Source organism: Tachypleus tridentatus, chromosome 3 (genome assembly GCF_004210375.1).
Source record: "Tachypleus tridentatus isolate NWPU-2018 chromosome 3, ASM421037v1, whole genome shotgun sequence".
NCBI classification, from domain to species: Eukaryota; Metazoa; Arthropoda; class Merostomata; order Xiphosura; family Limulidae; genus Tachypleus; species Tachypleus tridentatus.
The window spans coordinates 80,354,297-80,371,594 of record NC_134827.1 but is presented as its reverse complement, the minus strand read 5'-3'; the positions used below and the strand labels follow the sequence as shown (position 1 = coordinate 80,371,594).

The following is a 17,298-nucleotide window of genomic DNA, read 5'->3' as shown; positions in this document are numbered from 1 at the left end:
AGCCACTTATTAACTTCTAGTAATACTGTATTTTTTGCTAACCTGAAGATGACCTAATAAGGTCGAAACGTTGTTCTGTAGTTTATTTTAATTAAAGTGTTAAAACCAATACCAGACGTTGTCAGAATACATATTTATTTCATGATAATAAAGTACGACTATTAGTAAACAGCGTCGACCAAGCTGAAGTTAATATTAACTTTTAACCATAAAGATGTAGACATACAAAACTAGCCTAAATATTTTGTATGAATTAAAACTCCACAGATTTTTGTTGGTGTTGTTGTAGCGAAACCACATTGGGCTGTGTCCACCCAGGGGAATTGAACCTCTGACTGTAACGTTATAAATCCGAAGACTTAACACTTTCCTACCGGGTACTACTAACTCAACGAGTCTATACTGTGTTTTAAACAAACTGTTTACGGCCGGCTTATCCAAATACATACCCACTTCCATATAGGCTATACATGTTTCGACATGAACAAGATATAAAATGTACTTGTGTGACAGTGGAGTACGTTATCGCCACCCTTGTGTACAGCAAGAGACCCGGTCACATCGATAAAAAGGCTGGCCTTCTTCTGCACGTTCCTCGTTGTAGTTTGGATGCTATCCATCAACATCTCAGTTCTGTTCAACACTTCATGACCAGAATGTATATAATAATGCAGTGCATCACGACGTCCAATATTATGAAGTTTATGTGTATAATAACCAAAGCTATTCAGTTCAACGTGTACGTCCAGAATGCGTGTGAAGTGACCAATATATAATTAGTGTCGTGTATGAGCAGATTAGCGAGATTCATACTGTCAATATCTATTACCTAGCGAAATGACTGTCAAGGAAACAAGCTTGGAGAAGAAACCTTGTTACATTATTGCATGCAAATGTTCCAAGTTTATATATAAAATGGGAAAAGAGCTATAGGAGTGAAGACCAATTGAAAACTATTAAATTATAATAATAGTACGATTCTTTAGGCTGTTAGTACGTCATCAGAAGACTTAACCAATCACAGATGTTGCTTATTTAATTGTTTGCGAGTCATTAGAAGACGTGACCAATCCAAGTTGTTCCTTATTCCGAATTACAATTTCACTTAAACAAGACGACCACTCCTCGCATCTCAGAATTTGATGATTCAAAATAACCTTATTTTCCATATCTTTCCAATAAAGTGATTAAATCTAAAATCAAATGACAGAAATTCATCCAAGTTTAAAGTAAACTATTATAAGTATATATCTTCAAACCGAGGAATTTGATCTCTGCGTCGTTGATTATGTGAAACTTATCGTTGGCTCTTTATTAACTTTCAAAATTTGAAAACACATCTACCCATCATTAATACGAACATTTAGTAACATGAACATTAGTTTCGGTAACTTTGCGATTACAAAAAAAGGAAAAACATAACAACTGGATATTACTGAAAGCTTCACAACAATATCCTCGCTCAAATATTGAATTCTCTTAATATTGCAAATTAAACCTGTGAATGCTATATTTTTTACAAATAACACAGCACATACTAACCAATAATTTAGTATGTCTTAGCTATTAGTGTTGCCAAGCGTCTCTAAACTCGAAAGGTCCGGCATAGCCAGGTGATTAAGGCACTCGACTCAATGTCGCGGGTTCGAATCCCTGTCACACTAAAATATGCTCTTCCTTTCAGCCGTGGGGGTGTTATATTATTTCGATCAATCCCACTATTCGTTGGTAAAAGAGTAGCCCAAAAATTAGCGGTGGGTGGTGATGACTAGTTGCCTTCCCTCTAGTCTAATACTGATAAATTAGGGACGGCTAGCGCAGATAGCCCGCGTGTAGCTTTGCGCGACGTTCAAAACAAACAAACAAATCATTTACGACGTACAAACATGGAAGAGTGGAAGATATCCCAGGAATATTTAGTAGGATTAATGGAGGAAATCCCAGGAATATTTAGTAGAATTAATAGAGGAAATCCCAGGAATATTTAGTAGAATTAATAGAGGAGATCCCAAAAGTAATTAGTAGGATTAATTGCGATATTGGTTGTTGTTTAATATTAGCAACCTCACAAACGACAAAGTCACAGCCCCCACGTGCAATTTGAACATACATATAACAAAACTTTTACAACACCGATAGTGTCCTGTCCCAATTAACAGGATGGTTAATCGATATATTTTCAGCTACTAACCCTAAACTAACGTTTTATAACTATACAGTCGTGCTTGGTCTCACACACGAGGACAGGAATGGGCAAGGTCAATTCGAATAGAACAGTGATTGTTGATACATGTTTATCTCTACGAAGTAACACGAAACATTAACACAAAGTTGTTACTTACTTGCTGATATTACCAGTCCTAATACAATTAGAAGGACCATCACGGCAGAGTATACACCAATATTGCTTCTGAACTAGCTTTAACACACGTGTAACTTAGTCTGATTACACGTCCAATAAAAATACAAACTCTATACCACAGTGTCCTGCTCTCAACTCGTCAGACTGTAAGACTTGCGCGTGACGTTAGAGCAGGTTTGATGCATCTAATTGGTTCATAGTGTGCAGTGACGTCAAAGTATAAGAACGTTCAATTTGTGTTTAACGGGAAGAATGTGACGATTGTACAATAAGCTCGCGACAGGACCGTTACGTGAAATAACATAAGCTGATGGAAAAAGGTTCTTTAAAAATTATTAAAATGGTAGACACTTAATATTATTTTAAGAGATAGCATAAAACTAAACCAATGCTGGAAAAATACGGAATTTCGAACTCTGCATCGTATGTAGAACGTTCGTTTCACGTGTTTTATACTTTCTATCCAGGCTTCACTTTTAAGATCCTTCCTAGAGAAAGTCTAAAACCTTATAACGTTAAAAACCAGGTTTAGTTACCCGTTGTGGGCGCAGCGAACATTGTCCATTTTGTAGCAATATGGTTAACAGCAAACAAATCCCCCTTTCGTTGGGTTGTTGTTGTTGTTGCTGCTTCTGGTATAAATGTATGTGTTATACGTACACATATTAACCGAAACCAATATATTGTTAAATGGGCAAAGTTTCCAGTTTCGTCCCCGTGGACATTTACAGTTTTGGCAACGAGGGATTCGTTTGTTTGTAATTAACCACAAGCCCTAAGACTTACCTCCGAGCCAGTACAACGGGGAGTGAAGGGGGAGAAGGCAATGAGAGGAAAATAGCTCATCTGCTGAACAAATAGTTTATCAGTAATACTAGCACTACTTCCTTGTAAAACTTTGTACAAACAGAGGTCCACGTGGTAGGTAAACACGCATCTCAAATAGTGCCACCACACCAGTCATAGTCATTTGTTCCCATTCTTTTGGAGTCAGGGAATGAGGGTAGAACTCCCTAAGATCGGCTTCTTAACAAAATAAAACTAAAAAATGGGACGCTGGAAGATAAATTTGGTGTCGTATTTTTTTGTGTCGAAGTTCCCAATTTTGGTGAAGAATAAAAACACAAAATCACCCTATTTCTCTGTAAGCTAGATCTCTCTCTCTATCTCTCTCGGGATTTGGGTAATCATATGTACCCTGAAGGGTTATGTGCATTTTGACTAATGTTTTGTTTGTTTTTTAATTTTGCGCAAAGCTACACGAGGGCTATCTGCGCCAGCCGTACTTAATTTAGCAGTGTAAAACCAGAGGGAAGGCAGCTAGTGATCACCACCCACCTCTAATTCTTGGGCTACTCTTTTATCAACGAATAGTGGGATTGACCAACATTACAACGCCCACCACTTGGCCAGATAAAGATAATTTATACGTTCACAATAGCTATGACTCGAAGTAGTTTATTTTTTACCATCTAGCTGGCCCAACATGAACACGTGGGTTAAGGCGTTCGATTCGTAATCTGAGGGTCACGTGGTCGAAAACCCGTTACGCCAAACATGCTCGCCCTTTCAGCCGTGGGGACGATATAGGTTACGGTCAATCCCCCTATTTGTTGGTAAAAAGAGTAGCCCAAGAATTGGCGGTGGTTGTTAATGACTTGCTGCTTTCCATCTGGTCTTACACTGCTAAATGAGGGCGGCTAGCGCGGATAGCCCTCGTGTATCTTTGCGCGAAAATTTAAAAACAAACACACTTTTTCACATATATAGCTTGATGTAGTAACGGACATAACTGATAGGATTAAGTTTAATTGAATTTTAGGTAATGTACACTGGTCAGTGTCCGAATGGGTCACTCTTGTGAGTTAATTACTAAATTATTTATCAATGAAGAAAAAAACGCGTCACTAACTCTAGAATACAACTCACCCAGTTGAAGTTCGCCAACTGAAAAGGTACAGACAGCTTCCCATAAATGCAACCATTGTGAATTTTGAAACTGAAAACTCTCCTACTGAAGTGATACTAGAATGTCAGTAGAAATGCATAACTTTTCTACTGTAGTGACACTAGAATGTCAGTAGAAATGCATAACTCTCCTACTGTAGTGACACTAGAATATCAGTTGAAGTACATAACTCTTTTACTGTAGTGACACTATAATATCAGTTGAAGTACATAACTCTCCTATTGTAGTAACACTAGAATGTCAGTAGAAATGCATAACATTCCAACTGTAGTGACACTAGAATGTCAGTAGAAAAGCATAACTCTCCTACTGTAGTGACACTAGAATGTCAGTAGAAAGCATAACTCTCCTATTGTAGTAACACTAGAATGTCAGTATAAATGCACACTGTAGACATAGAATGTCAGTAGAAAAGCATAACTCTCCTACTGTAGTGACACTAGAATGTCAGTAGAAATGCATAACATTCCAACTGTAGTGACACTAGAATGTCAGTATAAATGCATAACTCTCCTACTGTAGTGACACTAGAATGTCAGTATAAATGCATAACTCTCCTACTGTAGTGACACTAGATTGTCAGTTGAACTACACAACTCACCTACTGAAGTGACACTAGAATGTAAGTAGAAGAACATATTTGTCCTAAATTACTTGAACTTGCTACATAATTCTATACATCTATCATGGTATCTGATAACACGTGGCAAAAAACATTCACTAATGGGATGATCTCTGAATTACAGTTTATGCTTTTGCCTTCGAAGTCATCTATTAACTACAATGTATAACATTATATTACATACAGTTTGATACTAATTAATAAGGTATGGATACATTAATCCAGCCTCCAAACATCTTCATGTAACGTGAAAATATGAAGACAACAAAACTAATCGACACCTATAGCCTGACACGTAATAAGCACGTGCGTATATAAGGCTAAAGCTAAGATCTATCTGGAAGTTTGATAATAATTAGGTTCCACACCCACTGTCAGCAATTTTGTGTTGGTTTTAACTTGGACTGAAAAACAATGAAATGTATTTACGTATTTGTTGTTTTGTTTAGCAAACAGTTCAAGGTTAAGTTGAAACAAACAGTTAAATTAAACCGTATTATAAAGAAGGTTAGTATGGGTATTAAAACTTTAATTAAAATAAAGTACAGGACAACATTTCGACCTTCTTAGGTCATCTTTAGATTAACAAAGAGAGTTTGCAACTCATCGTTGCTGGGCACGTCTTAGGGAAGAGAGTAGCATGACAAGCAGCAGTTTAATATATCAGTTATCCCCAGTGGGGTGGGGTTGCTCCATCAAGAACCCCATAGTGATGTTAACTTTTATAACCTTCACAATTACTATATGTATTTTGGTCAGTGCGAGAAATTTGGATGTATCACACTTATTTCAATATTAAAATTAAAATAACACAACTTTTATTTAATAACAAGCAAGATGCATGCTTTCCACCTCCCAAAAATTAATAACGAATAAAAGTCTGTCTCCAGAAAAGTTTTAGTGGTGATTTTACAAACCTGAAGAACCACTTTCGTGGTTTTATAAAGTTTTTCTTGTTTTCTTCCTTACTTCAAATCATGAGATTTCACCACTATTTCACCCTTTTCATCAAACTTATGACTGTTTGGGGTCTGTCTATACCTCAGGGAATTTGGACCCTTACAAGCATTTAATTTTAAGATCGGTAATTGTGTCTGTTTATCTAACGTGGGTTAACAATTCACGAGAAAATAAAAATGGGATATATCCCTAATTATTAAAGTGTTCTCACCTAAACAGTAACAATATTCAAGATAAACTTTTAAACAAACAGTAATAATAATTTGTTATAAATAAGGGCCAAGAACGAGGATTACTTACTTTCAGAACACGACTGTGTATAAAAATAAACCCTAATAAACCCAGATAGGTCGTGGTTTCTTTGGGCTCCAACAATAAATCAACAGTAATCCATCAAGAACATGTCAAACATGTGTTGATATAGGAATCTCGATCACTTACAATGTTAGTGACAGAAGCTATGTGAGAATTGATGGAGTGGTTGCGCTGGTAAACCTCACATTTGAGAATCAGTTGCATACGTTTAACAGTATTATTTGGAATGTTAATTACGTACAGGTTTATTACTTTCTAATTTAGTCTTTATTATCATACTTTCATTACAAAGGTAGTTCTTACATTATCAGCATAGTATACGTATTTAGGATTAACTTCAATCATCTAAGCTGGCCAAATATTGTTAAACATTATCGGGATTATGGCCGACAATGTTGCAAACAGAGAGAGAGTACCAAACTGGCGATACAATATATTATAATCTCTATAAATAACAATGTAAGGAAATTATATTAAATTAGCATAGTCGTTACTGGTACCAGGCTGAATGTTAGGTTTTCTCTAAACAGGTAAGTTACTTTGACCGGAAGTTAATATTAATTTCTTGATAATTTGTTGTCATGGTTATCTCTGTTAGAGGGGGGACTCCATTTTGAATCATACCTGCAATAGGTATCACGAAAAATTAAATATATCGCTGAAAAAATTATAAAAGTGACGTTTTGTATTCGCAAACTCTCGTTTGCTAATGTATTTCTTTAAACTGATATAAGCCTTGTTAAGGATCATACACCCACCAGACGTATACTGATTCTTAGTTTACTTAAGCCTAAATGTGTTATTTGATTTCAGAAAGGATCCCTATTGACCCGACATGGCAAGGTTTTTGTTTGTTCTGTTTTGAATTTCGCCCAAAGCTACTCGAGGGCTGTCTCCGCTAGCCGTCTCTAATTTAGCAGTGTAAGACTAGAGGGAAGGCAGCTAGTCACCACCACCCACCGCCAACTTTTGGGCTACTCTTTCCATCAACGAATAGTGGGATTGACCGTGACATTATAACGTCCCCAAGGCTGAAAGAGCAAACATGTTTGGTGTAACGGGGATTTGAACCCTCGACCCTCAGATTACGAGTCGAAACAAACAGAATCCCCACCACCACCATTCCCGATCAAAGAAATAAAATATAAGCTATCCAATGTGCATGAAGAATGATTAATTATAATGAATATATATATATGGTGGATAAAGTAGTCATTTAACGTATCTTTGACTAGTTCATTTAGAATTTTAGGCTAATTGTATTAACCAATTATCTCTCACTATGTCACAGTTACATCATTTGAGGGCTAGCATGTTCCATACATTGAGAAAACTACGAAGCATAACTAAACAGAAAGTATTGGCCTACGGTTTACAGGCTTCTCGATTTGAGACAACATTCCCAATTTTATGATAAATCCATGAAGAACTCGGAAAATACCCTGAAGCATTATCGCAATAGTAAGAAGGACACTAGAAACCCAAACACTCCTCAGCCCACATATTACGCTCGTCTTCAAAGACGATCACAGCAGAATTTGAAGAATATGGAGTTATTTTGAGTGAAATTTAATATGTGTGTAACAACACACTAGTATATTATACACTTCTGTTTCTTTCTGTTTTTTATTAATTTCTTCGACTGGTTCCGTGACTTCAAAGGTCTTGATGAATCATTGGATAAGGTATCCAATTTATTTTCTACTCACGTGCCTGAGGCGAGGTTCACCCTATTAACAGTTGTCTGACCAGTTATAACGCCTAAATAAATTCCCATTTGTCTTGCATACAAATTATTATTTTACTTCTGTCAGAACTCGGCACCAATATATATTATTTCCCAAGGTATCTATTTAATTAAAATTAGCTTCAATATTGCTGCATGTTTCATACCACCATAATGAAATCATTTTGAGTTAGATTTAATATATGTATGTTTATGTGTGTTTAATAGCACACTAGAATATTATAATATTATGTTTTTTCTATATTTTTTTAATTTCTTCGACCGGTTCCGTGACTTCAAAGGTCACATCTCAGGATATAATTTTACAGATTTGTTTGTTTTAGAACGAAGCCTTATTGGGCTATTTGCCATTTCCACCGGGAGGGATGTAACTCAGGATGTTAGTGTTATAAGTCCGTACACATATTGCTGTCCCAACGAGAGACACAGTTTTACAGGGAACTTAACTGTCCTTCTTCTACTTCTTAGTAATTACAAAAATGACATTTAAATTCTCTGTAAAGTTATATTGTGAAAAGTGACCTTTGAACTCACGGAACCGAGCAAAGAAACTAATAAAGGAGAGAAGACCAGAAAGTTTTCATATTCTAATGTGTTCTTGTTATTATCCACAGGTGTAACTTACTTTTTAAAAAATGCATTCTCAACCAATCTTTCAATTTGAAGATCAGGTTAGCCATTCAGTATAGATCTGGATTGTTTATCTAGCACCAGATGTGAGGGGAATTCAACATACGTAACATTATGAACTTTTGGGATTCCATCCCTTCCTTCCATAAGATCATTCTTTTCGTTTTCTTATAGTATGTTGGTTCGGATGCTCGAGTCGTAGGCTGGAATCTCATCACCGAACATGCTCGCCTTTTCAGCCATAGGAGTGTTATATTTTTCAGTCAGTCCCACTATTTGTTAGTAAAGAGTTTGTTTGTTTTGAATTAAGCGCAAAGCTACACAATGGACTATCTGTGCTCTGCGTATCACGGGTATCGAAACCTGGTTTATAGCAGTGTGAGTCCGCAAACATGTCGCTGTGTCACTGGAGGGCATTAGTGAAGAGTATCCCAAAAATGGGTAGCGATGACTGTCTCTCTTCTAACCTAACTCATAGTTACAAAAATGAAACAAAAATATAAGCGCCAATTACCTCAATAAATAAATTTTATTATTTTAAAATTTAGAATTTCCTTCTTGAATTCAAACACCTCCATTATAGTACTTGAAAGACATTTCAGACTTAACTTCAGACATGGGTGACAAATTTATATGTAAAAACGGCTCGTTTGGGTTGAGAAAATATTTTACATAGAAGAGCGAACAACGTTTCGACCTTCTTCGGTTATCGTCAGGTTCACAAAGAAAGATAGAGGTAACTGACCGGAAGCTGACCAAATGTTTGAAAGGGGTTGTGCAACTGAGTGTCGGAACGTAGAGAGCGGTGTTAGATGTTTGAATATAATTTTATTTATTTTATATATTAATATAGGTATAAAGGCGTTCCCTCATATTGGTTTATTTTGGGTTTAAGTTGTTGTATAAGTAAGGCTTCTTTAATTTTGCGTTTGTTTATGTTTGTTTTTTATTTAGTATTTGAGTGTTTTCTATGGTTATGTTGTGTTTATTTGATTTGCAGTGTTCGAAAACGTGTGAAGGTGACTTTTTATGTTCTTTGAATCTGGTTTCCATTTTTCTACTTATTTCTCCAATATTGAAGTCGTGGCAGTTATCACATTGTATTTTATAAATAATGTTGGTGTGGTGTTTGTCAGTGTAGTTTTTACATAGTATAGACCTCAGTTTTGTGCCTGGTTTTTGAATAAATTTGGTATTAACTGGAATGTCATATTTTGTTACAAAGTTTTGCCAAATGTTGGTTATATTTTTGCTGATGTAGGGAATATATGGTATGCAACAGTATATAGTTTCGTGATTTTTTGATTCGTGAGATATATTTACTTTTGTTGGTTGATTTTGCTGTCTGTTTAGGTGTGTGTGTATAATGTTTTCTACGGTTTGTGGAGGAAACTTATTGATGTTGATGAAGTATTGTTTTATTTTGTCTAATTCATCGTTAATTTTAACTGGTGAGCATAGTTTTATGGCTGTGTTTATTTGGTTTCTTAATATGTTGAGTTTTTGTTTTATTTCATGTGCTGAGTCCCAAGGAATGTATAGTCCAGTATGGGTGATTTTCGGTGGATTTTGTTTTAAATTGTGTGTCGGTTCTTGTAATTTTAAGGTTAAGAAATGATATTTGATTGCTTTCTTCCTGTTAACATGTGAAGTTAATGTTGGGATGTATAGAGTTAATATGATTGAAAAAATTAAGTATGTGTTCTGTAGATTTGAATCCCGCAACCTTGTCATCTACATATCTGTACCAGTATAGTGGTGGATGTAATGCTGTGTTAATTGCTTGTGTTTCAACTTGTGTCATAAAAATATTGGCTAGAACTGGTGATACTGGATTGCCCATGCTTAGGCCATTTGTTTGTATATAGTTGTGGTTGTTGAAAATGAAGTTTGTCTTCATCCTGGTGAATTCTATAAGGGTCGCTGGGAGTGTCTATAGATGGGTTAGGGTCTCGGATATAGAGTTCTAAGGCTATCATGCAGGCTTCAGTGGTTGGAACTTCTGTAAAGAGAGATATAACATGGAAACTGGCCATTAAAGCTTTATGATTAAGTTGATTTAGATTAGACTTGAAATTAAAATAGTCTTCGATAAATGAACTGGCTGATGTTACATATTTGGAGAATGCCCATGCTATGCATTTACCAAGATTGTAATTAAATGATTCATATGTGGACATTATTGGTCTCAATAGACAATCTGGTTTATGAGGTTTGGGGATGCCATATAATTGTGGTGAGCGTAAGTCGGTTTTACATAGGTAGGAATAAAGTGTTGGTGAAATTGTGTTGGCTTTTTTCATTTTTAATAGTATTTTGATGAAGAGCATCCTATCAGTCATAAACAAATTTAAACCAATATACACAAATCTAACAGACACACGAAACAACTAAACAAAACTCTATACATCCCAACATTAACTTCATGTGAACAGGAAGAAAGCAATCAAATATTTCTTAACCTCAAAATTACAAGAACCAACACACAATTTAAAACAGGAATTCACCGTAAAATTACTCGTACTGGATTATACATTCCTTGGGATTCAGCACATGAAACAAAACAAAAACTCAACGTACTAAGAAACCAAATAAACACAGTCATAAAACTATGCTCGCAAGATAAAATTGACGACGAATTAGACAAAATAAAACAATACTTCATCAACATCAATAAGTTTCCTCCACAAACCGTAGAAAACATTATACGCACACACCTAGACAGAAAGCAAAACCAACCAACAAAAGTAAATATATCTCACGAATCAAAAAAATCACGAAACCATATACTGCTGTATACCATATATTCCTGACATCAGCAGACAAATAACCAACATTTGGCAAAAACTAGTAACAAAATATGACATTCCAGTTAACACCAAATTTATTCAAAAACCAGGCACAAAACTGAGGTCTATACTATGTAAAAACTACACTGACAAACACCACACCAACATTATTTGTAAAATACAATGTGATAACTGCCACGACTTCTATATTGGAGAAATAAGTAGAAAAATGGAAACCAGATTCAAAGAACATAAAAAGTCACCTTCACACGTTTTCGAACACTGCAAATCAAATAAACACAACATAACCATAGAAAACACTCAAATACTAAACAAAAAGCAAACATAAACAAACGCAAAATTAAAGAAGCCTTACTTATACAACAACTTAAACCCAAAATAAACCAATATAAAGGAACGCCTTTATATCTATATTAATATAATAAAATAAATAAAATTATATATTCAAACATCTAACACCGCCCTCTACATTCCGACACTCAGTTGCACAACCCCTTTCAAATATGTGGTCAGCTTCCGGTCAGTTGCCTCTTTCTTTGTGAACCTAACGATGACCGAAGAAGGTCGAAACGTTGTTTGCTCTTATATGTAAAATATTTTATCAACCCAAACGAGCCGTTTTTGCATATATATGGGTCAATGCAGGTAATTTACTTTCTATCCAAAACAACAGTTTAGCATCGATGTGCAACAGAAGGTATGCAAAAGCAAAAAAATCATTTTAATTCGTATAATACATCTATGAAATAATTTTATTAAATAAGATGTTGTAGCTTTTCAAAAGTTTATGGAAATGGCCGATAGAACATGACACAACTTGTGGACTTTAATTAGTTTAAAGTTAAAACAAAAGTGATTATTGTGTAAAAAAGATTAAAATCGAAAAGGACGAAGGAAATAGTAATCAATTTTTGTTGTTAATTTCTTTCTTAAGATAAACTGAGATCTAAGTATTAAAACTTCACTTTCTATGTTAATGCTTTTGGTTAACTTCCCAAAACAAATTTAATATGTTTACGTCATCTATTGTTATCGAACTTTATTTTTTTTAATCTCGACACATGGTTTTGTTCACAGACACATCTCAATTCATATAAAGTAGTTGTTTAACAACTATTTTAAACTTAAGGGTGGCCCGGAATGGCCTGGTGGTTAACGCACTCGACTCGTAATATGAGGGTCGTGGGTTCGACTTCCTGTCACACCAAACATGCTCGCCCTCCCAGCCGTGTGGGCGTTATAATGTGACGGTCAATCCCACTATTCGTTGGTAAAAGAGTAGTCCAAGAGTTGGCAGTGGGTGGTGATGACTAGCTGCCTTCCCTCTAATTTTACACTGCTAAATTAGGGACGGCTAGCGCAGATAACCCTCGAGTAGCTTTGCGCGAAATTAAAAAACAAACAAACTTAAGGACAAAATAAATGGCGCTTCAAGATGGGACTCCATCAATTATAAATTTAAAATAAAACGCTTTCAACACTAGAAACCGGGTTTCAATACCCGTAGTGGATAGCACACCCAAAGACCATTGTGTAACTTTGCGCTTAGTTTCAAACAAACAAACTCTCGCAATAAATGTATAATACTTTAGTTACTAGTTAAAGGTGTGACCAAATAAAACAGCTTCATCTTTATTAACAATATATGTACAATTACATAAAACGTGATGGGCGTTTTTGTGAATGGTGTTAAGTATACGTACTTTGGTATTTAAAAAAAATTACGGTATAATTAGTTTTTATTGAATGTAAGAGATTTGTAAATAACATAAATATTTTATACTTACAAAGTTACACAGTAGCATGAGAGATGGGGAAAGTTTTGTCGCCAGTGGAATAGAAATGAGTCGTCCACCAGCAAACATCCCCTAAGAAGATAATAAAGACACACTATTGTTCCTAAATAAAATATTTCATTGAAAAATACTAAAAATAGACATTGTTTCTTATAAAATCCTTTCGAAAAATAACAAAGTATATGCTATGTTTGTTTTTATAAAATATTTCAAAGAAAAATAACAACGATATATACTTTTTTCCTTCATAAAATATTCCACGCAGAAACAATTAAGTTAAATATTGTATTTTAAAAAACAACCTGGAATTTAAAACACTATAGAAAAATAACAAATATGTGCTATTATACCTTAATAACTCATTTCCTTGAAAAAATAACAAATAAATCGTTGTGAGTTATATCTTATTCTAATATTTTTCTTTGCGATAGAACAGGGGTTCGATTTCCTTCGATGGACTCAGCATATGGCTTTACTAAAAGAAAACGCACACACACATGCTTCACGACAGAAAGTTTATATTTTTAGCTGCGGCTTATAAATGGCTCTGAGTTTTTAAAGTGCAAACTTTTAGCTCGTAACTTTGTCATCTCTTGACTGATTTGAGGTTTAATTCCAGTTTTGGCCTCTGGAGGTCAAACACTTTTGACTGATGTATTTAACCACGTCCAAGGTCACATAGTTTAATTTACTCTAATTCTTTAAAAATTTCATTTTGAGAGTAGGTTGGCAGAAGTCTTGACGACTAATGAAACTGAATCTGATACACGCGCGCTCCACGCTCAATATTGGCCCACAAAAACATAGCTGATAAAAAGGAAGAAAAAGGTCCTATAGTTTAATTTATTCTAATCCTGTCTAAAAAAACTTCAAGTACCGCGGCTATTGACGATTCCGTCTTGTTTACACGTGAAATTATTTGTGAAACCTATACATTCCATAGAAGTTTGGCTCTTTGTAGAATATTGAAACTTCCTGTAGTATTTATTTGTTTGTTTCGCGCAAAGCTACACGAGAGGTATTTGCGTGAGCCATCCCTAATTTAGTAGTGACAGATTAGAGAGAAAACATCTAGTCAACATCATCCACCGCCAACTCTTAGGCTACTCTTTCACCAACAAATAAGTGGAATGGCTGTACATTATAACGCCCTCGTGACTGAAAGGACGAGCATGCAATGTTTGGCAGGAAGTTGAATCCGTAGCTTTGAGATTACGAGTTCATCGCCCTAACCACCAGATCACGTTCCTGCAGTACATAGAATATTACTATACAATGTAAAAATGCCGCAGTGGATGAATTATACTTAATTAATCAGCTCCATCTATGGCAGAGTCAATTCATGAATTAGACAGACAGAGTTAGCGAGTTCGTTGGTGTTAGTGAGCGAGACAACAGTGAGTCATCCAGCTTGTGTGTAATTGTTCGATTAGTGAATAAACTCCGCAAGTAAGTTTATTTGTGAGTTTGATGCCTAATAGGTTTTGGAATTTCAGTTCAAACGCTGCTTGTAGAGTAGACTTGCAAATGATAGTAGCTTATAACAAATTAATTAGTTAGGTGGTCTGTATTTCGCATTATTTCCACCAAATAATTTAAAGTAACCTGCCCAACGATAAAACGCATTACAACACTAGTCTCAGAAATGGAATCATTTTGGTTAAAATAAAATGACAACATGAGCATCAATTGATGTGTAGCGTTCGCTGTAGATAACAAAACAGTGGAGTTAAGAATACGCGAAGACAGAGCAGTGAAAGAAGGTAAAAAGAAAGAAATATAAAATTAAAAGAAGACAAGACGATAAAGTTCGAAAATTAGAAAACGAAGAAATAAATAAAAAAACTAATAAGAAATCTGTAACTAAATTAAAATAAGGTCAAAATGTCAGAAATGGAAATTTATAATGTGAAGTAAAAGAAACATAATATTCAAAGAAATTAGAACACCAAAATAAAAATGTTTTAAAAATTAGAACACTGAAGACAACATTGAGGAAGGTGAAGATGTTTTAAAAAATTAGAACACCAAAATAAAAACTAACTGAAGACAACATTGAGGAAGGTGTAGATGTTTTAAAAAATTAGAACATCAAAATAAAAACTAACTGAAGACAACATTGAGGAAGGTGAAGATGTTTTAAAAAATTAGAACACCAAAATAAAAACTGACTGAAGACAACATTGAGGAAGGTGAAGATGTTTTAAAAAATTAGAACACCAAAATAAAACTAACTGAAGACAACATTGAGGAAGGTGAAGATGTTTTAAAAAAGAACACCAAAATAGAACATCAAAATAAAAACTAACTGAAGACAACATTGAGGAAGGTGAAGATGTTTTAAAAAATTAGAACACCAAAATCAAAGATGTTTTAAGAAATTAGAACACCAAAATAAAACTAACTGAAGACAACATTGAGGAAGGTGAAGATGTTTTAAAAAATTAGAACACCAAAATAAAAACTAACTGAAGACAACATTGAGGAAGGTGAAGATGTTTTAAAAAATTAGAACACCAAAATAAAAACTAACTGAAGACAACATTGAGGAAGGTGTAGATGTTTTAAAAAATTAGAACATTAAAACTAACTGAAGACAACATTGAGGAAGGTGAAGATGTTTTAAAAAATTAGAACAAAAATAAAACTGAACACAACATTGAGGAAAAGATGTTTTAAAAAATTAGAACACCAAAATAAAAACTGACTGAAGACACCATTGAGGAAGGTGAAGATGTTTTAAAAAATTAGAACATCAAAATAAAAACTAACTGAAGACAACATTGAGGAAGGTGAAGATGTTTTAAAAAATTAGAACACCAAGATAAAAACTAACTGAAGACAACATTGAGGAAGGTGAAGATGTTTTAAAAAATTAGAACACCAAAATAAAAACTAACTGAAGACAACATTGAGGAAGGTGAAGATGTTTTAAAAAATTAGAACATCAAAATAAAAACTAACTGAAGACAACATTGAGGAAGGTGAAGATGTTTTAAAAAATTAGAACATCAAAATAAAACTAACTGAAGACAACATTGAGGAAGAAGGTGAAGATGTTTTAAAAAATTAGAACATCAAAATAAAAACTAACTGAAGACAACATTGAAGAAGGTGAAGATGTTTTAAAAAATTAGAACATCAAAATAAAAACTAACTGAAGACAACATTGAGGAAGGTGAAGATGTTTTAAAAAATTAGACCACCAAAATCAAATCTGACTAAAGACAACATTGACGAATGTTAAGAAGATGTTTTAAGAAATTAGAACACCAAAATAAAAACTAACTGAAGACAACATTGAGGAAGGTGAAGATGTTTTAAAAAATTAGAACACCAAAATCAAATCTGACTAAAGACAACATTGACGAAGGTTAAGAAGATGTTTTAAGAAATTAGAATACCAAAATAAAAACTAACTGAAGACAACATTGAGGAAGGTGAAGATGTTTTAAAAAATTAGAACACCAAAATCAAATCTGACTAAAGACAACATTGACGAAGGTTAAGAAGATGTTTTAAGAAATTAGAACATCTAAATAATCTGAATAAAGACAAAATTGACGAAGGTGAAGAGGATGTTTTAAGAAATTAGAACACCAAAATCAAATCTGACTAAAGGCAACATTTACAAAGGTGAAGAAGAAGTTTTAAGAGATTAGAACACCAAAATCAAAACTGACTAAAGACAACATTGACGAAGGTTAAGAAGATGTTTTAAGAAATTAGAACACCTAAATCAAATCTGACTAAAGGCAACATTTACAAAGGTCAAGAAGAAATTTTAAAAGATTAGAAAACCAAAATCAAAACTGACTAAAGACAACATTGACGAAGGTTAAGAAGATGTTTTAAGAAATTAGAACACCAAAATCAAATCTGACTAAAGAAAACATTTACAAAATTGAAGAAGAAGTTTTAAGAGATTATAACAGCAAAATCAAATCTGACGAAAGAAAACATTGACGAGGGTGAAGAAGATGTTTTAAGAAATTAGAACACCAAAATAAAATCTGAGTAAAGACAACATTGACAAAGGTGAAGAAAAAGGTTTTTAGAAATTATAACAGCAAAATCAAATCTGACT

General features: G+C 34.2%; 1 protein-coding gene across 3 annotated transcripts in view; it reads right to left on the bottom strand.

The window, feature by feature from the left end:
- Positions 1 to 2,518, bottom strand: part of LOC143247320 (uncharacterized) — a 64,927-nt gene extending 62,409 nt beyond the window's left edge. For 2 of the 3 annotated variants that reach the window (XM_076495163.1, XM_076495166.1), the window contains exon 1: positions 2,343 to 2,518. In XM_076495163.1, the coding sequence (XP_076351278.1) occupies positions 2,343 to 2,382 (40 nt within the window). In that variant the 5' untranslated portion in view covers positions 2,383 to 2,518. The remainder of the gene's footprint in view (positions 1 to 2,342) is intronic. The other variant, XM_076495164.1, reaches the window with a different exon arrangement.
- Positions 2,519 to 17,298: the final 14,780 nt, after the last annotated feature.